General features: G+C 37.1%; 1 protein-coding gene across 6 annotated transcripts in view; it reads left to right on the top strand.

The window, feature by feature from the left end:
- The window catches only part of CEP170 (centrosomal protein 170), a 113,277-nt gene that overhangs the window by 34,798 nt on the left and 58,999 nt on the right, over positions 1 to 19,480 (top strand). For 4 of the 6 annotated variants that reach the window (XM_070734031.1, XM_070734030.1, XM_070734029.1 and 1 more), the window contains exons 3-8: positions 845 to 934; positions 2,851 to 2,932; positions 4,326 to 4,381; positions 4,741 to 4,903; positions 6,902 to 7,036; positions 17,276 to 17,743. In XM_070734031.1, coding sequence (XP_070590132.1) covers positions 845 to 934; positions 2,851 to 2,932; positions 4,326 to 4,381; positions 4,741 to 4,903; positions 6,902 to 7,036; positions 17,276 to 17,743 — 994 coding nt within the window. Of the gene's footprint in view, positions 1 to 844; positions 935 to 2,850; positions 2,933 to 4,322; positions 4,382 to 4,740; positions 4,904 to 6,901; positions 7,037 to 17,275; positions 17,744 to 19,480 lie in introns of all 6 variants that reach the window. The other 2 variants (XM_070734028.1, XM_070734032.1) reach the window with 2 other exon arrangements.

The raw sequence follows: 19,480 nt of genomic DNA, 5'->3' as shown, positions 1-19,480 counted from the left end.
GCAGAAGGGTACTCCAATCCGTTATCTCACACGATAGCAATCTAATCCCACCCTAGGGACCATCTATTGGGTATGTCCCATGTGACTGCTGGACCCGCTCCTTCAGTACGGAGAATAGGCGTTGATTGCTTACCTGAACGCCTCTTCTCGTACGGTGAGCGGGTACAGCAGTCACTTCCCGCCCTTGTATGTGTCTTCTTTACCTTTCTATACCTTTCTCCCTCTAACAATGAGAGTTGAACACTACAGAGCTTCACAACTGAGCCTAGTCTATGGATTCGCGAATTCTGGGGAAGGGGCGGATCCGGCAAGCTTTTTTAATACTAGGCTCAGTTCCATCGGATTGGACGTGAGCAACCCATGTGACTGCTGTACCCGCTCACCGTACGAGAAGAGGCGTTCAGGTAAGCAATCAACGCCTATTTTCTTAGCTGTTTACAGAATGCTGTCCCCTAGCAGTTTTCTTGAATAACTTAAACTAGGTTTCCATGAAAAATACAGAGATAAAGAGAGTTTACAATTAACTGTATTGCTATTCCATTCAAGTTTGACCATTCACTTTTACTGAACTTCCTGATAGTCACCCAATACTATGCAAAAATCTCAAGTGCTAAAGCAGATGTACATGTAGTGTTATTTGAAAATTTCCATTTGTACTTCATTTTAATGTTGATTCTAGGCTTCTTACACTTTAACAGCTCTTTACAATGATGGCACTGTATATTTTGTAGTTATATAATAATTTAGTTTGAACTACTTTTTCTGAAATTATAAGATTAATTTTCGCTACTTTATAAATTAATGTATAAATTAATATAGAAATTGTGTCATCTAAATATTTCAGTCACGTAGTGTGGATAAGCAACATGCTGTTATCAATTATGACGCCTCTGCTGATGAACACTTGGTGAAAGATTTAGGCAGTTTAAATGGGGTAAGTTAATTTTGTTTTTATGCAGTTTAGATCAGGGGTGTCAAACTAAATCTGGCCCATGGGGTGTCATGGAAAGAGCAAAGGACCAGCCAGCAGTGAAAACAGAGCTCATGAGGGCTTCATTTTTGCTGGCAGTGTTGCAGGAAGCAGTCATAACGAAAAATGGAACTTGGGAGCCTGTTTTCACTGTCAGAGTGTTCAGGCCACCACAGACACCCCCAACACGAATGATGTCAAGCTGGCCATGTCCCCCCTGGCTTCCCGAGGTCAAGCACAAGCCCTCGATGAAATCAAGTTTGACACCCCTGGTCTAGATAGTTCAAAACAATGATTTTTAGCTGTATATTTGTTAAGCCAGAGCTACTTTAATGTAATAATGAAGGCACTGTGCTAGAAACCAGGAGACCATGAGTTCTAGTCCTGCTTTAAGCACAGAGCCAGCTAGGTGACCTTGGGCCAGTCACTCTGAGAAAGAGGTGAGAGAAAACCATTTCTGAAAACTCTTGCTAAGAAAAGTGAAGGGATTAGTCTAGGCCAGGGGTAGGCAAACTTGGCACTTGTGTACTTCAACTCCCAGAATTCCTGAGCCAATCATGCTGTCATAGAAGAGCCAGATTTGCCTAGCTCTGGTATAGGCAATTGCCATGAGAACACAGATGTTAACGCACAAAACAAAACAAAATAAATTGCTATGTAGCTATATGCAAATGTGTTTCTTTTCCTTGTTATATAGTAGGGGTGTTTCCTATAGTTGGGAGCTATTTTAGGGGAATTTGAGAGTATCTTTTGAAGATATATGTATGAAATTAAGATTGGTAGCCTGTACTAGTTACTAAGATAAAACTTAAAAATAATTTAAAAACTAGTCAAATACTAGAAAATACTTGCATGTTTTGGTACACATTAATATACACCCATTAAGTTAAATTTGGAGCCCCATTACTAAACTACTTAGAATGAAATTTTCCTCTTTCAACCCAACGCCGGTATACATTGCTAAGCCAAACTGCCAGCGTGGATAATGAAATGGAGAATAAATGGAAGCCTTGCTTTGTGAGGGTATAATGTACAATTGTATAATGTAAAATTAGGCCTTTGTTTGCCTTTCAGTAATAACAGTGTTAAAATATATTCAACAAAAAGCTTCAATACATATTTTAAAAAGAAAAACATCTTATTGTTAACCCACCATATGGGCTGGAATATAATAGATCAAAATTAAAGTATTCATAACATTTCTGATTTAATATGAAAGTCCTATGGTTTAAACATTTATGGTTTCTTATGAAGCTCCTGCTGGTAGAATATTCACTGATATTACTTTAAATGTTGTAAATAAATATGAATAGAGTGAGGTACGTATTACAGAAGATAATTGACTTTCCCCTTAGATGTGCTGATTCTAAGGTATGCTGAGATGCATTGCAATCTTTAAGCATAGTTATGAAGTGATGTATGAACTTGGTAAAAGCAAAGATAGTTTGCAAGTATAGAGAGGCATAGTAAATGATGTTGGTGTCAATAAAAGTTAAGTATATTTTCTATTTGTATTCCTATCTTATATTTAAATGGGAGGGAGGGTATTCATTAATTTTTTCCTCATTGCTACTAAAAATGTTACTTATCCTAACAAAAATAATATGATGAGTATGTATAGTATATGTATATTTAGTATAGTATAGTATGAGTATGTATAGTATGTGTATATTTTTAAATATCTTTTTTGTTTTGTTTGGATAATAATATGCTATGCTATGACTTTGTTACCAAAATAAGGAAAACATCAAGAAATATATTATTTTAAATTTATTTATTTATTAGAATTATACCCGACCTTTCTCTTGAATCTCACCATGGATTATCTGTTTTTCGAATTTTATCTCAGCAACAGCATTCTTGCTTTCTTTTTTCTCCAGACTTTCGTGAACGATGTGCGGATTCCAGAACAGACATACATCATCCTAAAACTTGATGATAAATTGAGATTTGGATATGATATCCTTAATATAACAATAACACAACATAGAAAAACATGTTTGATCATACCTGAGATTTTATTTCATTTGAATTTTGTAACCTGTTGATAAAATAACAATTGAAAAGTCCAAAACAGTGAGTTTGTGGAGTCTCAAATTGAATTTTATAATTGTAGAAAGTAATAAGAATAAAAAAGATATTGGAAATATTACATTTTAAAAATCTTACTTACATAGCTTTGCATCTCTGCTTTTCAGAAATTAAAAGTTCTACAAGGTGGGAGTTATTTAGTAATTTGTTTGAATACTGAAAAGGGAGAAGCTGGTATTTTTTCTCTTGCTCAGATTAAATGAAACCAAACTAGCTATTTTGAGTAAACTAAATGAGCTGATTCTGACATTTCTTGTTGCTGCTTTTACATTTGATCAAATACCTATATTTCCATCAAGTTCTTCCATATATTTTATATCAAAAACATCCTAAGCACACATATAGTTTATATTTCACTGAAATGTTTTGGCATTATGTCTAAATTGGCTAATTAAAGTACTATATAAGATTCAATTTGCTTAAAAAGAGAAAGTATGATTTTAAGTTATATTGCTAATTGATTTTCATAATTTACCGAACTATTGAACATTAAGTCATGATACTGCTAGCAATAGGATTAATATTATATTTTTAAAAATACATTGTTTTTAGTATGTCAAAATGGGCTGGGGGAGGGAGGGCAGGAGAGAGAGGGGGAGAGAGCACATACACACTAAGACCAGTGTATATAAAGAGATCAATGTAATATTTTATTTGAAAAGTACTGTAACAAAAAGCAATATTGTAATTTGGAGGGAAAGTGTGTGCTTGTGCTTTTCCTACCCTTGGGCAATACTATATTTTGTCCCTTGTAAATTATCTCCTCCCAAAGAACATGTGTCTTTCCCATCAAGCATATACAGTAAGTGATTATTATTTTTGTCCTCCCTTCCCACACCTCTTTAACATGTTTTATACTGAAGTTTTATATATATATATATATTGAAATATTTCTATATTTTTTTGTTTTATAATTGTATGTATTTTAATTGTTTAATATAAGTAGTTGGGAGAGACGTATATAGCCCAACTGCAATAAATGAAAAACAAGATGAGATTGTATGCATATGAATTTAAGTGGGAGGGGGAGGGGGGGAAACTGAATGAGAGAGGAAGCAATGGAGATGCTGCAGCAGACATGTTTCCCCAAACCCCACTATCCATGACTTTACACAGTTCTCAAGGAAAGGCCTACCCATGTTGCTTATAAATTGAAAATGTAAACAATTGTAGTGTCTCAAACCTGTAGATTTCTATAAAAATAATTTGAAATTTCTGAAATAGATGGACAAGAGTCATTAGTTTCCTTAGCTTGTCATACATACCAATCTTTTCACCGTAGTCAGAGGAGAGCTGAGAGTGCCTGAAGAAGCACTTAAGGTAAAAAATTAAATGTATATGTACTTTGTTTCTTGCACTGTCTGGTAGTTAAAGACTGACTCCCATTAAGTGACAGCCTCTAATTGTACATGTTTGCCAGTGCTGTTGTTTTGAATGGAGCAAAAGTTAAGTGTATATTGCCACCCCGCTAAAACTTAATTTGAATTGCTTAAATTGTAACAGTTTTACATATGGCTCCCAAATGGAAGTGTCACTTTGTAACTTCATCTGACAAATGAACTTAAGCATTAGAATATAAATCAAATGTTAATCAGTTTTGTTATAGTGTATTAAACAACATATTTTTATATGTCCTAATATTTTCTTGCTTTGTCTGGTTGATTTTGTATACTCTTAAGCATGAGAAGTTTACTAGTCAGCTACAATTATCTCAGAAATCCTTAGAAGTGGACGGTGCAAAACTAAGCATTGGCAAAACTGCAGAACCAAAAGTACAAGATAGCGCTGTTGAAATTCATCACAAAGCAATTGATGCTCTCAAATCAGAAGAAAAATCAGCAGGTGAGGGAATGAAATAAGTTCTACAATGTTTAAAGTATGCTGAATATTTATTTGATTGATTATTTCTATTAATATATTTTCCCATCATAAATACATGAGTAGGTAGTTCATAACAATTTAAAAACAAAATAAATGTGAAAACTTGGAAAAGTTACTGGGACGTTTGATCTATGTGTCAATAAATAAAAAGCATGGAAGTCAACTTCTTTTTCATTTCCTCAATTCTAAAAGCCTATACAAATTTTAGGGAATAGTTTTGGGATGGATGAAGACAGCTTGTGACAACCAAAATAAGATAAAAGCAAAGATCTTTGCTATGTCCAAGATATTGGTGCAAACAGACTAAGGTGGATTTATATTGTCTTTCCATAGAAACACAGAAGAAGAAGATTAGCATACTCTTGGATTCAGTACAGTAAACAGAAACATGTAACATAAAAGTATAGGCGTGCTTTTTCATCAGGTTAGACTTGCAAATAGACTTTCTTGAGGCCCAAACTCTATCTAAAATGTTAATCTTGTCACAATTGCACAGGCCAGATTATAGATACATTTCACTAATATAGCATTGTTGATATATGCTAGTACTTTTATCTTGTTATTCTCCATTGGTGGGGCTGTCATCCATGATGGGCTGATATTGTCTGTCAGCCAGTGAGGACTGAGTCTGTTAAATAGAAAAACTGCCTCCTTACCACTGACAGGTCACATGGTCAAGTGCTTGTCTTCTTGGCTCATAGTTCTACGTTTAGTGAGAGTATCAAGATTCTTCAGCTCAGCTGTCACTATGAGTTTTCCTTCCCCAGCGTGCTCTCCGATCTGTCTAATCAAAATGTGGGGGAGAGGCAACACGGTGCAGGGAATTTTGGCTCCAGCCACCAAACTGAGGCCTCCAGTCACAGGTCTGAATCCCCACACAAACAGAAGATTCCCTCCTTCGACCCAGGAACAGCACTTCTTCGCTATAGTAGCGACTTGGCTTGGCATTCCAAGGTGGCAGTGGCCAGGGAGACTTTTGTCCCAGAGCAAATATTTTTTTCCTGTAACAACTCTGAAGTCCAGCAAGTTGTAATATAAACTGTTGTGGTTGGCTCAAGGCCAGCTCCTCTGGCCACTGATTTTGACTCAGAGGAGCCGGGTCTGTCAGATCAAAGAAGACCTGTCTGGCTTAATGAGGAGTCAGACAGTGAAGGAGAAGGGGATGTTGAAGGTGCTGGAGAGGCCAAAAGGTCAGCAGAGCCTGTAAGATCTCCAATCAGAGTCTCATCTGAGTCAGACGAGGAAGGGATTATGGATGATCCCATCCAAAGTGTCAGGGTCAGGAGAATGCTGGGATGCCAGGAATAGCTGCGCAGATGCAGAAAGAGATTCTAGATCACAGCTGTCAGTAATCAAGGACGCCGCCACAGGGTTAAAAAGGGAACGGCTTGCAGAAGGCGGTGTGGGAATTTATTCAGATTTGAGAGAGACATTTGACGCTTGTGGTTTCATTTTTCCCCTGGACACCTTTGAAGATTCGGACACTCAATCTTAGTGAGTAATTGGCTGACATAAGCCAGAAAGACTTCTGTTGCCGGCTTGAGTCATTAACTCTGACCCTTGGACTGATAAACCAGTATTTGTCTTGCAGTCGCTGAGGCTTGCATCACATTTGTACATTAAGAAATCTTTTGCCTTTTTTCAAGCTTGTGTGTGTGTGTTTGTACAATTGCCTTGTTTGGGTGGCCAGCCGGCCAAGCAGAACATAAACAATGTAAAAAAGGAGAAACTTAAAAATTCACTTGAAACTCAAAGGCAATTGTTTAAATTGCATTGTGAGCAGCTACAGTATAAGCAAAGATACAATTTGTATAGCAAGCCTTAGATCACACAATGTCTTAAAGATACTTGAATGAAAAAATCAGAGGATTTAAAATATGTCTCCACTTGTGACAGAACTATGTATAACATATTGTTACATTGGTTGTTTTATAGAAGAATATCTTCCTGTTTGTTTAGATCTTGCTGGAGTGCCTCGAGGTACACCATTATATGGGCAGCCATCTTGGTGGGGTGATGATGAGACTGAAGAGCAGAATGGCTGTAGACAAGATGGTAAACCTGAAGACAAAGCACAAGAAATAGTAGTTTTAGGTGAGGTTATCCAGAAAGTGAATCCTCCTGTAACTTTTCCCCTGATCCTTTTCACAAGTGGTAAGGTTTGTATGTATTGTATACTATTCTTCCTTCTAAGTTAATAATTTAAAAGTGAAATTTCTTGTGCATTGGAACAATGCGGGTTCAGAGGAGAGAAGAAAAGGTGAGTATATTGTAGATTATTAATTTTTGTATTATTCTGATAACATTTAGGAATGACTTTGGAACACTGGAAGAAGACCCACAACCTAGACAAACAGCCTGATAAGAGGCAGTTCAGTTTGCCGGTTGGGGAAAGTATGGGAAGACTTCAAAAAAGACCCACCTTAGTTTTTGAGAAATGAAAAGGAGAGAAGGGAAAATCTTTGTGTTCAAGAATCTTTCTGATATAAATTTGGCACATACTTAATATAGAGTTAAGTGAGAGAGAAGCAAAAGGCAAAGACGCTGAAGCAATGTTTTGGCTCCAATTCACAGTTTGATGGATAAAGTTCATTTTCAAGGAAATTCTTTACAAATGTTGAAGCATGAAAACAGCTTCAAGGAAGAGCACTTTAGAAGGTTTGCAGAATGGACTAGAAAGCAATATCAGGACTGATATCAAAGGGAGAGGTTACAGAAGCATAAAGACTGGTGTTTTGATGGCTGAAGGCTGTTCTCTATCTCTGTGGCAAATTGTTCGAGTACAGCTTAATGCTAGTTAGAACAGCTCAATTGCAATCTAGTTAAAATGTTTATGACTATTTGCAGTGTTTCTTTGGAACTTGTTCTAAATGGAGCTGGCTAACCCCAACAAACCATACATATTAGATCAAGAATACTTTGGCAAAATTAGCATTAAACATATTTAGTTCTATGCGTTTATTGATGTTCTTACAAATAAGGATGGGTTATAGGAAAAAGAGATGTGTTTATAACCTCAGAATGGGTGGAGTTATTAAACATGGAGATCTTGGTGCTCTCTGAACTTGGTCGTTTTCTTACAGACATTTTGTAATCCAGATAGGTAACATTATCATTGCTAAAAGACAGGAATTTGTTCTGATTATAAAACTATAACAAATTAATTGACTTTTCAAAAAATTATTGTCTGTTTGCGATATATAATATAATATTTTTAGAACAAGGATTACATCTAATGTTCAGGTCACATTCCTGAACAAAAGTGGAAGCAACTAGCAGACTAAATTTGATGTACAGTGATCCCCCGCTCGTTGCGAGGGTTCCGTTCCAGGAGCCCCCGCAACGAGCGGGTTTTCGCGAAGTAGCGCTGCGGAAGTAAAAACACCATCTGCGCATGTGCAGATGGTGTTTTTACTCCCACAGCGCTAGCGAGGAGCCGAAGATTGGGGGCGGCGCGGCTGTTTGCCGCCGGCATGGAGGGCTTCCTAGCAGCCCCCCAAACCCGGGTTGGGGGTCCGGGGGGCGCTGGCTCTCGGCGCTTTCGAGCTGAGTCCGGGAGCGAATTCGCTCCCGGACTCAGCTCGAAAGCGCCGATAGCAAGCGCCAAGGAACGGCTTGTCTCGGCGCTTTCGAGCTGAGTCCGGGAGCGAATTCGCTCCCGGACTCAGCTCGAAAGCGCCGATAGCAAGCGCCAAGGAACGGCTTGTCTCGGCGCTTTCGAGCTGAGTCCGGGAGCGAATTCACTCCCGGACTCAGCTCGAAAGCGCCGAGAGACAGCGCCAAGGAACGGCTTGTCTCGGCGCTTTCGAGCTGAGTCCGGGAGCGAATTCACTCCCGGACTCAGCTCGAAAGCGCCGAGAGACAGCGTGGACAAGCCGTTCCTTGGCGCTGTCTCTCGGCGCTTTCGAGCTGAGTCCGGGAGCGAATTCGCTCCCGGACTCAGCTCGAAAGCGCCGAGACAAGCCATTCCTTGGCGCTGTCTCTCGGCGCTTTCGAGCTGAGTCCGGGAGCGAATTCGCTCCCGGACTCAGCTCGAAAGCGCCGAGACAAGCCGTTCCTTGGCGCTGTCTCTCGGCGCTTTCGAGCTGAGTCCGGGAGCGAATTCGCTCCCGGACTCAGCTCGAAAGCGGCGAGAATGAACGGCGTGGGCGGGCGAAGGGCGGGCGGCAGCGAGGAGTTTGCGTGGGCGGTGGGGAAACTCCTCGCTGACGCCAGCAAGAGGGGGAAGACCCAGGAAAGCCGCCCAGCAGCTGATCTCCCGGTTGCCATCTACGCATGCGTGCCCATACACGCATGCGTAGATGGTATTTTGACTTCCGGGTTGAAAAATAGCGAAGTACCCTGTTCGCAATGGTTGGGGACGCAATAAACGGGGGATCACTGTAATTTCAGTATAATTAAAATTAACTATACTACTCATTTATTTTATAATATACCCTTCTTTTATATTAAAATTGGTAGCTTGGTAGACTGAACCCAAGGTTTTTGAGACATGTTGTCGTTTCTACTAAAAGGGCAGTATATTAATAGTTTTTCATTTAACACTTTAGATATAGGATTGAGATATTGTATGCATTTCAGAAATAAATACAAATACCGAAGTTGTTTTCCTGGAATATTCTGAAATTCTGTTATGGTTAACAAAATAGATCTGTTTGATAATCTGAAAAATTGAGAGCTACTTCAGCAATCGCTACACAGAGCTGAACATAACTGGTTTTAATGTTTTTTAAATAACTTTGATCAACCTTTCTATTGAAACAGTAAAAATAAAAAAAGGTAGAAACCTTGAAGATTTAGGATTGCCTACATCTAGGTGATCTTGAGTATTTTGGGAGCTAACTATGGTTGACTTTGTAGACAGAAACTCGCTTTGGACTTGTAGAACAGTTCACCAGACTGATTTAATGTACTGGAAAAAAAACAGTGGGAAACCATTTCTATAATGCCACCAAATGACTTTTGGGAACCCATCACAAATTAAGATCAAAATCTGTGTTTGTATTGAATTAGAATAATTGATTCTTCCTGTTTTAATTAATGAAGTGTCTATATTGAGTTTCAAAGAAAAAAACTATTGTTTTTCTAGCAGTCTTGAACCTTATCTTGCATAAATTTCTATTATAACAATGTTTAAAAATATACATGCACTCATCAAAAGCTCTTAAATAGATTTAGAAGTTATGCATGTGAAGAGGGAATGATCTTATTAATTGACAAATAATTACTAGAAAGGAAACTGAGAACAGGAAGGCACAGACTATATTTCCAGTGGAGAATTTTTTTTAAACAATTTGACTGAATTGAAAATCATTTTTATTCTTTCCTACCTAATGTAATGTTGGAAAAAATATGTAAATAAGTTGGGGAATTCTCCCAGTACATTTAATGACTAAGATTTTTTTTTTTTGGGGGGGGGGGGATATTTATTAAAATCTGGGGTAGCATTTCAGTATATCTAACTGTCTTGGAGTTAGGCAGCATCAGAATAGAATGAAATAAATAATTTGCTTTGATAATAAGTCTTACATTGTTTTTCATATATTAATAATATTTAAAGCAACTTAAAATAATAAACTTAATAGTAACACCAGGTTAATCCATATTACCCTCCAGTTTTCACTGTTTTTAAAATGGCAATTCACTGGCTAGAAAAGAAAGCATATAACACGGCATGATTTAATGAGAAGATTGAAATACTAGATTACTTGCTGCTAAGCCAACAAGTTGCAATTAGCTTTAATAGCCTTAAAATAATCAGATTACTTTAATACCTTTTTCCACCTGCCATAATTGAAAGCTTTGATGCTAACATACTAACTGAGGAGCAAGTTGGCTCTAATCATATCCAAGATACATTATTTTTGATAGAGTAATATTTTTATTGTACTATAGAACCTACTATAAATATTCATGGAGTATTTGTTGATAGTATAGGCGGCATATAATTAAGCATTTTGCTGTTTGCTTTTACTTTAAAACTACAGGTAGTTCACGACTTACAACCACAATTGAGCCCCAAATTTCTGTTGTTAAATGAGACATTTGTTAAATGAGCTTTGCCCCATTTTACAACCTTTCTTACCACAGTTATTAAGTGAATCATTGCAGTTGTTAAGTTACTAACATAGTTGTGAAATGAATCTGGTGTCTCCATTTACTTTATTGGTCGGAAAGTCTCAAAAGTTGATCGCATGACTCGGGGTCATTTCAACTATCATACATATGAGTCAGTTGCCAAATGTCTGAATTTTGCTCAGGTGACCATGGGAATGCTACAGTGTTCGTAAGGGTGAAAAAGATGCTCCTAAGTGACTTTCCCCCCGTTTCATTATAACTTCAAACCGCCACTAAAGGAACTGTTGTAAATAAAGGACTACCTGAATCTTCCTTTTTAATCCCCTTTGAATTGCTCAGTTATTTATCTTGCTATTTAATGCTCTTGCAAAAAGGAAGCAAAAAAAATATGCAATACATTTATCTTGGTGCATACAAATCTAATAAATTATTTTTATTATTATCTTCAGCCTTTAATAGGTTTGATTTTTCATTTACCATTGGCAGTTACATAGGCACTTCATAATCAAGATTTCCCATGTGCTCTGCTCCAAATTCCTAGAGTTATGGTGGATTTCATTATTCAAGTTCATCATAAATGTGTTGATTCAGGCCTTCCCGAAAGTTCAGAAAGAATACTGGTGTGATTATGAAATAGAATGTTGCGTAAATTAAATTTTGCCCTTTAGATCTAGAAAATAATTCTGAAATTGCTTACAGCAATGATGGTGAACCTTTTTTTCCTCAGGTGCCAAAAGTGCCTATGTTCATGCTATTGCGCATGCACATGCGTGAGTGCCCATACCCATAATTCAATGCCTGGGGAGGGCGAAAATGGCCTCCTCTGCCCCCAAAATGCCGTCTGGAAGCCATAAATTCGCCATCTCTGGCCTATAAGAAGATAAATAATTCTGTTTCTGCCATATTCTATACAAATTTTAAACTGGTTTTATTTAACTATTATTTAAATTACTGTACTAAGCTGACAGTAATTGCATAGAATGTTCTTAAACAGAGATTTCCAGAACGAAAATAACTCAGTTTTCATAAACATATCGGCATAAGTTGGGACTGCATGAAAACTGCAGAATACTGTACAGTAATCCCTTGCTATTTCGCAGTTCATCTTTCACGGATTCGCTATTTCACAGATTTTTTCAAAGGGAAAAGAACCCCTCGGCAGGGATGGTTTGTGGTGGGGGGACGGGACTGCAGCGGTGACCTCCTTCAGCCTGCGCGGTAGTTGAGAGAAGCTGGTCTATCTCAGTGGTCAGCAGCGGTGGGTTGTTAACAATACAGGGAGGATTTAAAAGTCCAAATATTCGTTAAATACATAAAAAAACTATCTTTCCTCTACTTTGAGGAAATTCATTTTTTGCAGGTGGTCTTGGAATGCATCCCCTGCGAAAAACGAGGGATCACTGTATATGTGCCTCAGTTGTTTCTTTTCCCTCTGCTTCATTTTTGTTACTTCTGCAACTGTCCATTGCACCTTTAGCTATCAAAGATCCCCCAATTCTCAATATTACATCAACCTGAGTATTTGAGAAAGCATGGGAGATCTATGAAAATCTAATGCTAGCAATCAGAAACACTCATTGGATATAACCCAATAAATAACATGAAGCCTTGAAATAAAATTGGAGCTAGATGAAAATCTATAGGACACCAATTATGAATGCAGTCTGCTTTTCTAAAAGCTATCCTTTGATGGTAAACCCTTTGAAAAATGTGAGAGATCACAACATTTCATAATGACTAAAGATGCCCTGGATTTTACTACAGTTCTGCCATTTCACTGTCGGTGTGTGCACAGTCTTTGATGTTTAAATCAGTTTTTCATCTTGTCACTGTTTTTTGTAGTTTTAAAAGATACTACTAATTCCAGGCTAGAAAATTTTTCCAGACCCAAAAAAGATTTTGATTTCCTTAGTTTTAATATTGATAAATGGACTTCTGTGATGCCTTCTCTGTGGCGGCCCCGGCCCTCTGGAATCAACTTCCCCCGGAGATTAGAACGGCCCCCACCCTCCTTGTCTTTCGCAAGTTACTTAAGACCCACCTATATCGCCAGGCATGGGGGAACTAAGACATCTCCCCCAGGCTTATTATATTTCATGTTTGATGTGTATGTGCTGTATGGTTTTTTAATTGTTGAGGTTTTTATATGTTTTATTATTAGATTTGTTCCATTGTTATACTGTTTTTATTACTGTCGTGAGATGCCCCGAGTCTTTGGAGAGGGGCGGCATACAAATCTAATAAATTGAATTGAATTGAATTGAAAACGGGAACAAATCAATTATCCTGCATTTGCTATCATATAACTACAATATAAGTATTTGAGGATACTTATCCGTAAATGAACACCCCCAGCAAATGTGTCTCATCATTTTAAATACATTTGTGTCTTTGTGTGTATACATCTCATCTCCACCAAGTGCCAATCCTTATGTAACAAAATTTATTCCATTTACAAGCATATGAAAGAAGTATGGAGATTCATGAAAAAGCGACATACAAAAATATTGTAAGTGAAAAGGGCAAACATGGAGCAATGGGGATTGAACACACTTGGTGACCCTAGAATGCCAACTGATTTTTGTGGAAAGAAGAGGGGGCAGGGATAACAACAAAGCAAGCAAGAAGGAAAATACCTTAAAGGACAAGGATAGTTAGTTACAAATCCATTTTAAGACTTACTGCAGATTTCTCTTCTGAGGTATGCTTGAATGGAAATAATAAACCAAAACTCCTCAGAGGGAATGGCCAACCAAATTTAACTAATTAGCAGTTTTTCATTAACATTTCTCAAAGCTCCTGGTTATTGAAATAACTCTGCTATGCAGTCAAGCCTGGATCAGTTCATAGATATGAAATTATTATTGACATGCTGATGAATTTTGACTAAAAAGCATTGTAAATTTTAATATTTTGGAACAGTTTTAATCAATAAAGACAACCTTTCTAGCTTCATTTTAAGATTTATTTATTCATTTAGATTTTTTATCCTACCTTTATTATTTTTATAAACAATGCATCAAATATTTATTTGTTAGTTTGTCAGATTTAGAGGCAGTAACTCACAAAGTGGCTTGTTTACAATTAAAAACATTAAAACCATATAAATACAAAAACCATACAAATTTCAATAAAAGACAGTAAAAACAACTACTGAACAATTAATATTTTAAATGTGGGATTTCAAGGCGCTAACCAACCCCAATGTTGCATGCTCCTGTACGAACCTCATATGAGTTGGCAGAGCCAGGCCTTCAAACTCTTCCAAATGTCCAGGAGATGGAGGCTGCCTCATCTCTGTGGGGGAAGGTAGGGCAGGCATGATGGCAGAGAAGCCTTTGTTCCTGGGCTCCACCAGTTAAAATTCTTTAACTGGTGGTGTCTGTAACATAGTTTCTCTTGACTGGGTGGGACAGACTGATACAATGGGGAGAAGACAGTTCCACAGGTTCTCGGCCCCATAACATGTAGGGCTTTAAAGATCAGGACAAATATCTTGAATTGGACCTGGAAGCAAACTGGTATTCAAGTGTTATACGCACTACTTTGAGATGCCCAAAGTTGCTGGTGTGCTCATGTTCTTACCAGCTGGTTACACCATAACAGCAGCCCAGAACCACTCAGCTAACTTTCTTGTCTAAAATGGAATTAGAACTCAGTCTCCTGCTTTTCAAACTGGTGCCTTAATCACTATACCTAATTGGCCTTCAATTTAGATTACTAAATTAAGTGGCTTGTTTTAGGTATAAAATTTATAACGAGGTTACAGAGTAAGTAGGAAATAACTTGGCCATCAATAGAATTATTCTCTGCCATCATTACTTTGTACGGATGGCAACTCCTCTCTACCTAGAAGCAATTTATTGTGCTAACAAGTGGCATAAAACTTCTGTTTCATGTTCCTGTGACATAGAATCCTTTTCTTTTACAGGAAACAATGGCTTTTATTTGTCTAAATCCAAAATCCCATCCGGTCACAGGAAACATGATGTTTCAGTTCAGTTTTTGGTCTTCCAGTCTTTGCTACCAGCTATCCCTGACTTCCTTACCCAGTTTGCTCTTTACGTCTATCATTCCTATCTTGTTATTAACCAGCGCTGCTCCACATCTGTCCTAAGCATTTATTGCTTCCTGCTGTGTTGTTTTCTTCCATTTCAAATAAAAGCTTGCTGTCCTCACTTCCAGAATCCTAGTTTCTGACTTTGGATTCATATGTGTTATTCTCACACATATACAATTTATTTGCTATGTGGACTGCTCTGCATTGCATGTTAACCAAGCAACTGACCCATTTTGCTCTCCACCAGTGCTGCATTAGACATACAATATCCTGGCAGAGCTGCTTAACATTTTACATGTCGTAGTACAAAGGTAATGGAGTTTAACTACCAGAAATCCAGTAACTTCTTTCAGTTTAAAAAGAGGAATAAATGAGAGATTTTATTTTTTTAAAAACATACGGGGAGATCAATTCTGAACAGTGTGGTACTTTAAAATCTTTATATTCACTGTTATTCTGGAAGACCTCAATTCACTCAGCAAGATTTACCTCTACTCTCCATTTCTCCTCCTCCATATCTTTAGAAATCTCTCCTCTACAGGTTCATCCAGCCATGTGGAATACATTTGGTGAAAGCATGGCAAGAAGAAAAAAAATGTTTAGCTGATGGATATTATTCTTTTAATAACAAGGCTTAGTTGAATATAATCCACTGACTTGGATCCAAGTGGATATTCTACATGGGCTATGGAAAACAGGATTCTGTATGAGGAGCTGCAGCATAAAAATCAAATTTGTAGTAGCTACTTAAACATCAAAAGGTTCTCCTTATCTAGTGAATCTTTTAGTCTATAAAAAAGATACTAAACACATCAGGCTGGCTATAACACGCTAGATTTGTTGCTTACCGTAATTAAATGAATATTTTATAAATGCATATTCTCTCTTCCCTCAAAAGAAAACACATTTTTAGATTGATTAAATTACTGAAATTTTCCTTTAATCTGAATTTGTCTCTTTCCCAGAACATAATAAATTGCATATTCCAGAGCAATTTTCTTCTGTTCGAATCTTAACAGATTATGAATAAAGCTGTGCATCTCAATTGGATGTAATATAATCTTTCAAAATTAGGTAAAAGTTCAATCATTCCTGTAAAACGGGAAGTCTCAGCTACAAGACTTCTTTTAGATTGCTGATCATAGAATACTGTATGTGATTTCTAATTCATTACTACTGTCATTTATTTTTCAACTATTAAAATAGACACAGAGCCATTTCCTGTTGCCATTCTAAAGAACCTTTTTGTTTAAATGTGATTACAGTATTTCTGAATGATATGGAATTTGCTTGCAACTTGCTTTGTTGAGCATTTTAAAATGATTTCTGCATGATACGGGACCATTATTTCATCCATAGTGTAAGCTTATTGAAAGATTTCTAAAATGTTACTGATATCTTAATTTTTTCTTTTTCTTTTTTATAAGCATCCTAAACTAAATTATGTTTCTTAATTCAGCAGCTTCAACTTACTATCCAATATTCTTTTCAGTAGCAGTTGCTTGTGATTCTATTCACATCCTTGACACTTGACTGTCAAGCTTATTATGCTAATTGCATGTTTCAAAATATAACATTTATTCAGAATGTACACTGTCTTTCTTGTACTACATTCTTTGTGCATCAGAAAATAAGTAATTTACAGTTCCACATGATGTAGGGTTTTTTTTGCTGCTATAGTAAATGTTATTTTAAAATGATCTTAATTTCCCTTCTGTAGTTTACAAATTGGACTTTCAAAACATTTCTGAAATCTTTGCCGTCTCTCTTATTTACTTGATCTTTCCAGAAATATTTTAAAGATATAATATAACTAGATATATTTAAATTCTGCATTAAAGCTAAGTCTATACTTAGATTTCAATATTGGCCCTTGGAGTTAGAAATACTTCCTTAAAAATTCATCTCTTTGACTCCAGTAAATTTGACATCAATAAGTAACAGATTCCAAATGTTCTCTGGATTCCTCATGAATTTGCAGTTGGGCATGCTAGTTTTTAATGCATGTCTCCAGAATTAAAATGCCAAGAAGGTGGAGGAAAAATGCAGTTCTGAAACTGTTTTTCATTCTTTCTGCACAAACTTATATTTCTTTTTCAAGAATTTTCACCTGGCTTTCATACTGATTCTGAAATTCCTAAAAGACTTGGATTTCACAATATTAGAGAATTCAATTTCTTTATTTTTCTTAATAGGAGGCAGCACAGATGGCAAGCAAGCTGAGGAGCAATCTGCAGCTGCAACTGGAGAAGAATCTTATCCTTTTTGTAGGGAACCAAGTTATTTTGAAATCCCTACAAAGGAAGCCCAGCAACATTCACAAACACCTGAGGGTACTATTCATGAGATCCCAACAAAAGACACACACATAGCAGGGGCAGGGCATGCTTCATTTACTATTGAATTTGATAACAGCACCCCAGGAAAAGTAACCATCAAAGATCATGTCACAAAATTCACTCCAGATCAGCGTCCCAAGCCTAAGAAGTCTCCTTCTGGTGCTCAGGATCTCTCTGGGCTTCAAACTGTGATGATGGCACCGGAAAGTAAAGTGGCAAACTGGTTAGCACAAAACAATCCCCCAACAATGATGTGGGAAGCATCAGAAGAAGACTCAAAAAGTATTAAGAGTGATGTTCCAGTCTACTTGAAAAGACTGAAAGGTAAAATAAATAATTTCAACTTTATTTCTTTTGCCTTGAACACGTAATGTAAGTATACTTTCTAGAAATGTATACAATTACTACACTTCATTGGGATTCTTATAGGTCAAAACCTTTTAATCAAAGCATTTTGATTAATAGCAAATTGTACCAGGACCCAACATTGTGCTTGTCCAAGCTTGTGATGTTAACTGAAACATTATTACAGTTAAAAAATAAACATTTCTTTAAAAACTTGTATACATAAACTGATATAATTTTCCAATAATGTTTTATAATAGAATTGAAGTGAAAATAGGGTTTCTGGCATTTTTGTATCCGTAACTAAAAGAAACAAACAATGTTTTCAGCTAAAAGTAGATGTAATGATTATAATGATTAATATATATAAAGCCAATGGGAAGGTTCCGAACAACAGTTCTTTGAATGCAAGACATTCTAGAATTTTTTTTTATTTTTTTTTTAAAAAGGTCTTATGTTTTGAATTCTTTGGAGGCAGTCATCAAAGGTTGTGGTTTAATGTTGATGTTTTTCAGAAGGTTTTGTATTGCTGAGTGTAGAATGCATTACAGTAACATACAGTATTGAACATCTTGTGTGCAATCCCTTGCCATGTTTTGTTGCTGGTACTCTGGTACTTCCAAACTTGACTCCTAGATAATATGCATGTAAGAGGCCAAAAAACCATTACTGGCTGTTATGAAGTAATTGTTTTGAAAACTTTCATGAAGTTGAAAGCATGTTACGCAGGGCTGGTCTTTCCTGGTCCGGAAAGTATATCGAAACTTTCTCAGTATCTAGATACCAAATGTTTTTTGTTTTTGTGGAAGGAAAATAGTGCATTTTTATAGCCAATCAACTTTATGGAGAAACCTTGAGAAATTACTCAATTTATGTAGGGGAAATTCTTCTTAATAATCTTGACTTTTTTTTACTATAAAGATTTCCATATTATATAGTTGCTTTGTATTTATTCAGTTAGATATTTTGTGTTTATTTAGCCTTTTTTCATGTGACTCTAAATTGCATTTTAAAATCGGATACATAAAAATATTACTATATTTAGCTCTGTTTCTACAATAAATTTTCACAGGAACTATTTAATTATAGCAAAAAACCTTAAGTTTTATCACTATTAATGCAAATATGGTCTGAGACTAAGGGGCTTAGAAGTGTTGCCTTTGTCATGGTCAGACCATTTTCTATTGCGGCTTGACTTCCTGGCTCCAATCCTTCCCCGCAGGGAGGCGGAACCGATTAGGCGCTTGGGGTTATTCCCGATGCACTCGTCCACAGTTCGGCGGAGTCTCTTGCTGAAGCCTGGAACAAGGCTGCAGCGAAGGCTCTTGACCGGATTGCGCCGTTGCGACCTCTCCGCGGCACTAGACCCCGTACAGCTCCATGGTTTAACGAGGAGCTCCGGGAGTTGAAATGCCAGAAGAGACATCTAGAGAAGCGATGGAGGAAGAGTAAGTCTGAATCCGATCAAACACTTGTAAGAGCTTATATTAAGACTTACAAAGTGGCGCTCAAGGCAGCGCGTATCATGCCGCCTTGATTGCATCAGCGGAATCCCGCCTGGCTGCTCTGTTTAGGGTGACCCGCTCCCTTCTTAACCAGGGGGGAGTTGGGGAGCCCTTACAGAGTAGTGCCGAGGATTTTAACACGTTTTTTGCTGATAAAATTGCTTGGATCCAGGCGGACCTCGACTCAAATTGGATAACAGAGTCGACTGAC

This window comes from Erythrolamprus reginae, chromosome 1 (genome assembly GCF_031021105.1).
Source record: "Erythrolamprus reginae isolate rEryReg1 chromosome 1, rEryReg1.hap1, whole genome shotgun sequence".
Lineage (NCBI taxonomy): Eukaryota > Metazoa > Chordata > Lepidosauria > Squamata > Dipsadidae > Erythrolamprus > Erythrolamprus reginae.
The sequence above is the reverse complement of the archived record's forward strand: the minus strand, read 5'-3'. Positions and strand labels throughout refer to the sequence as shown.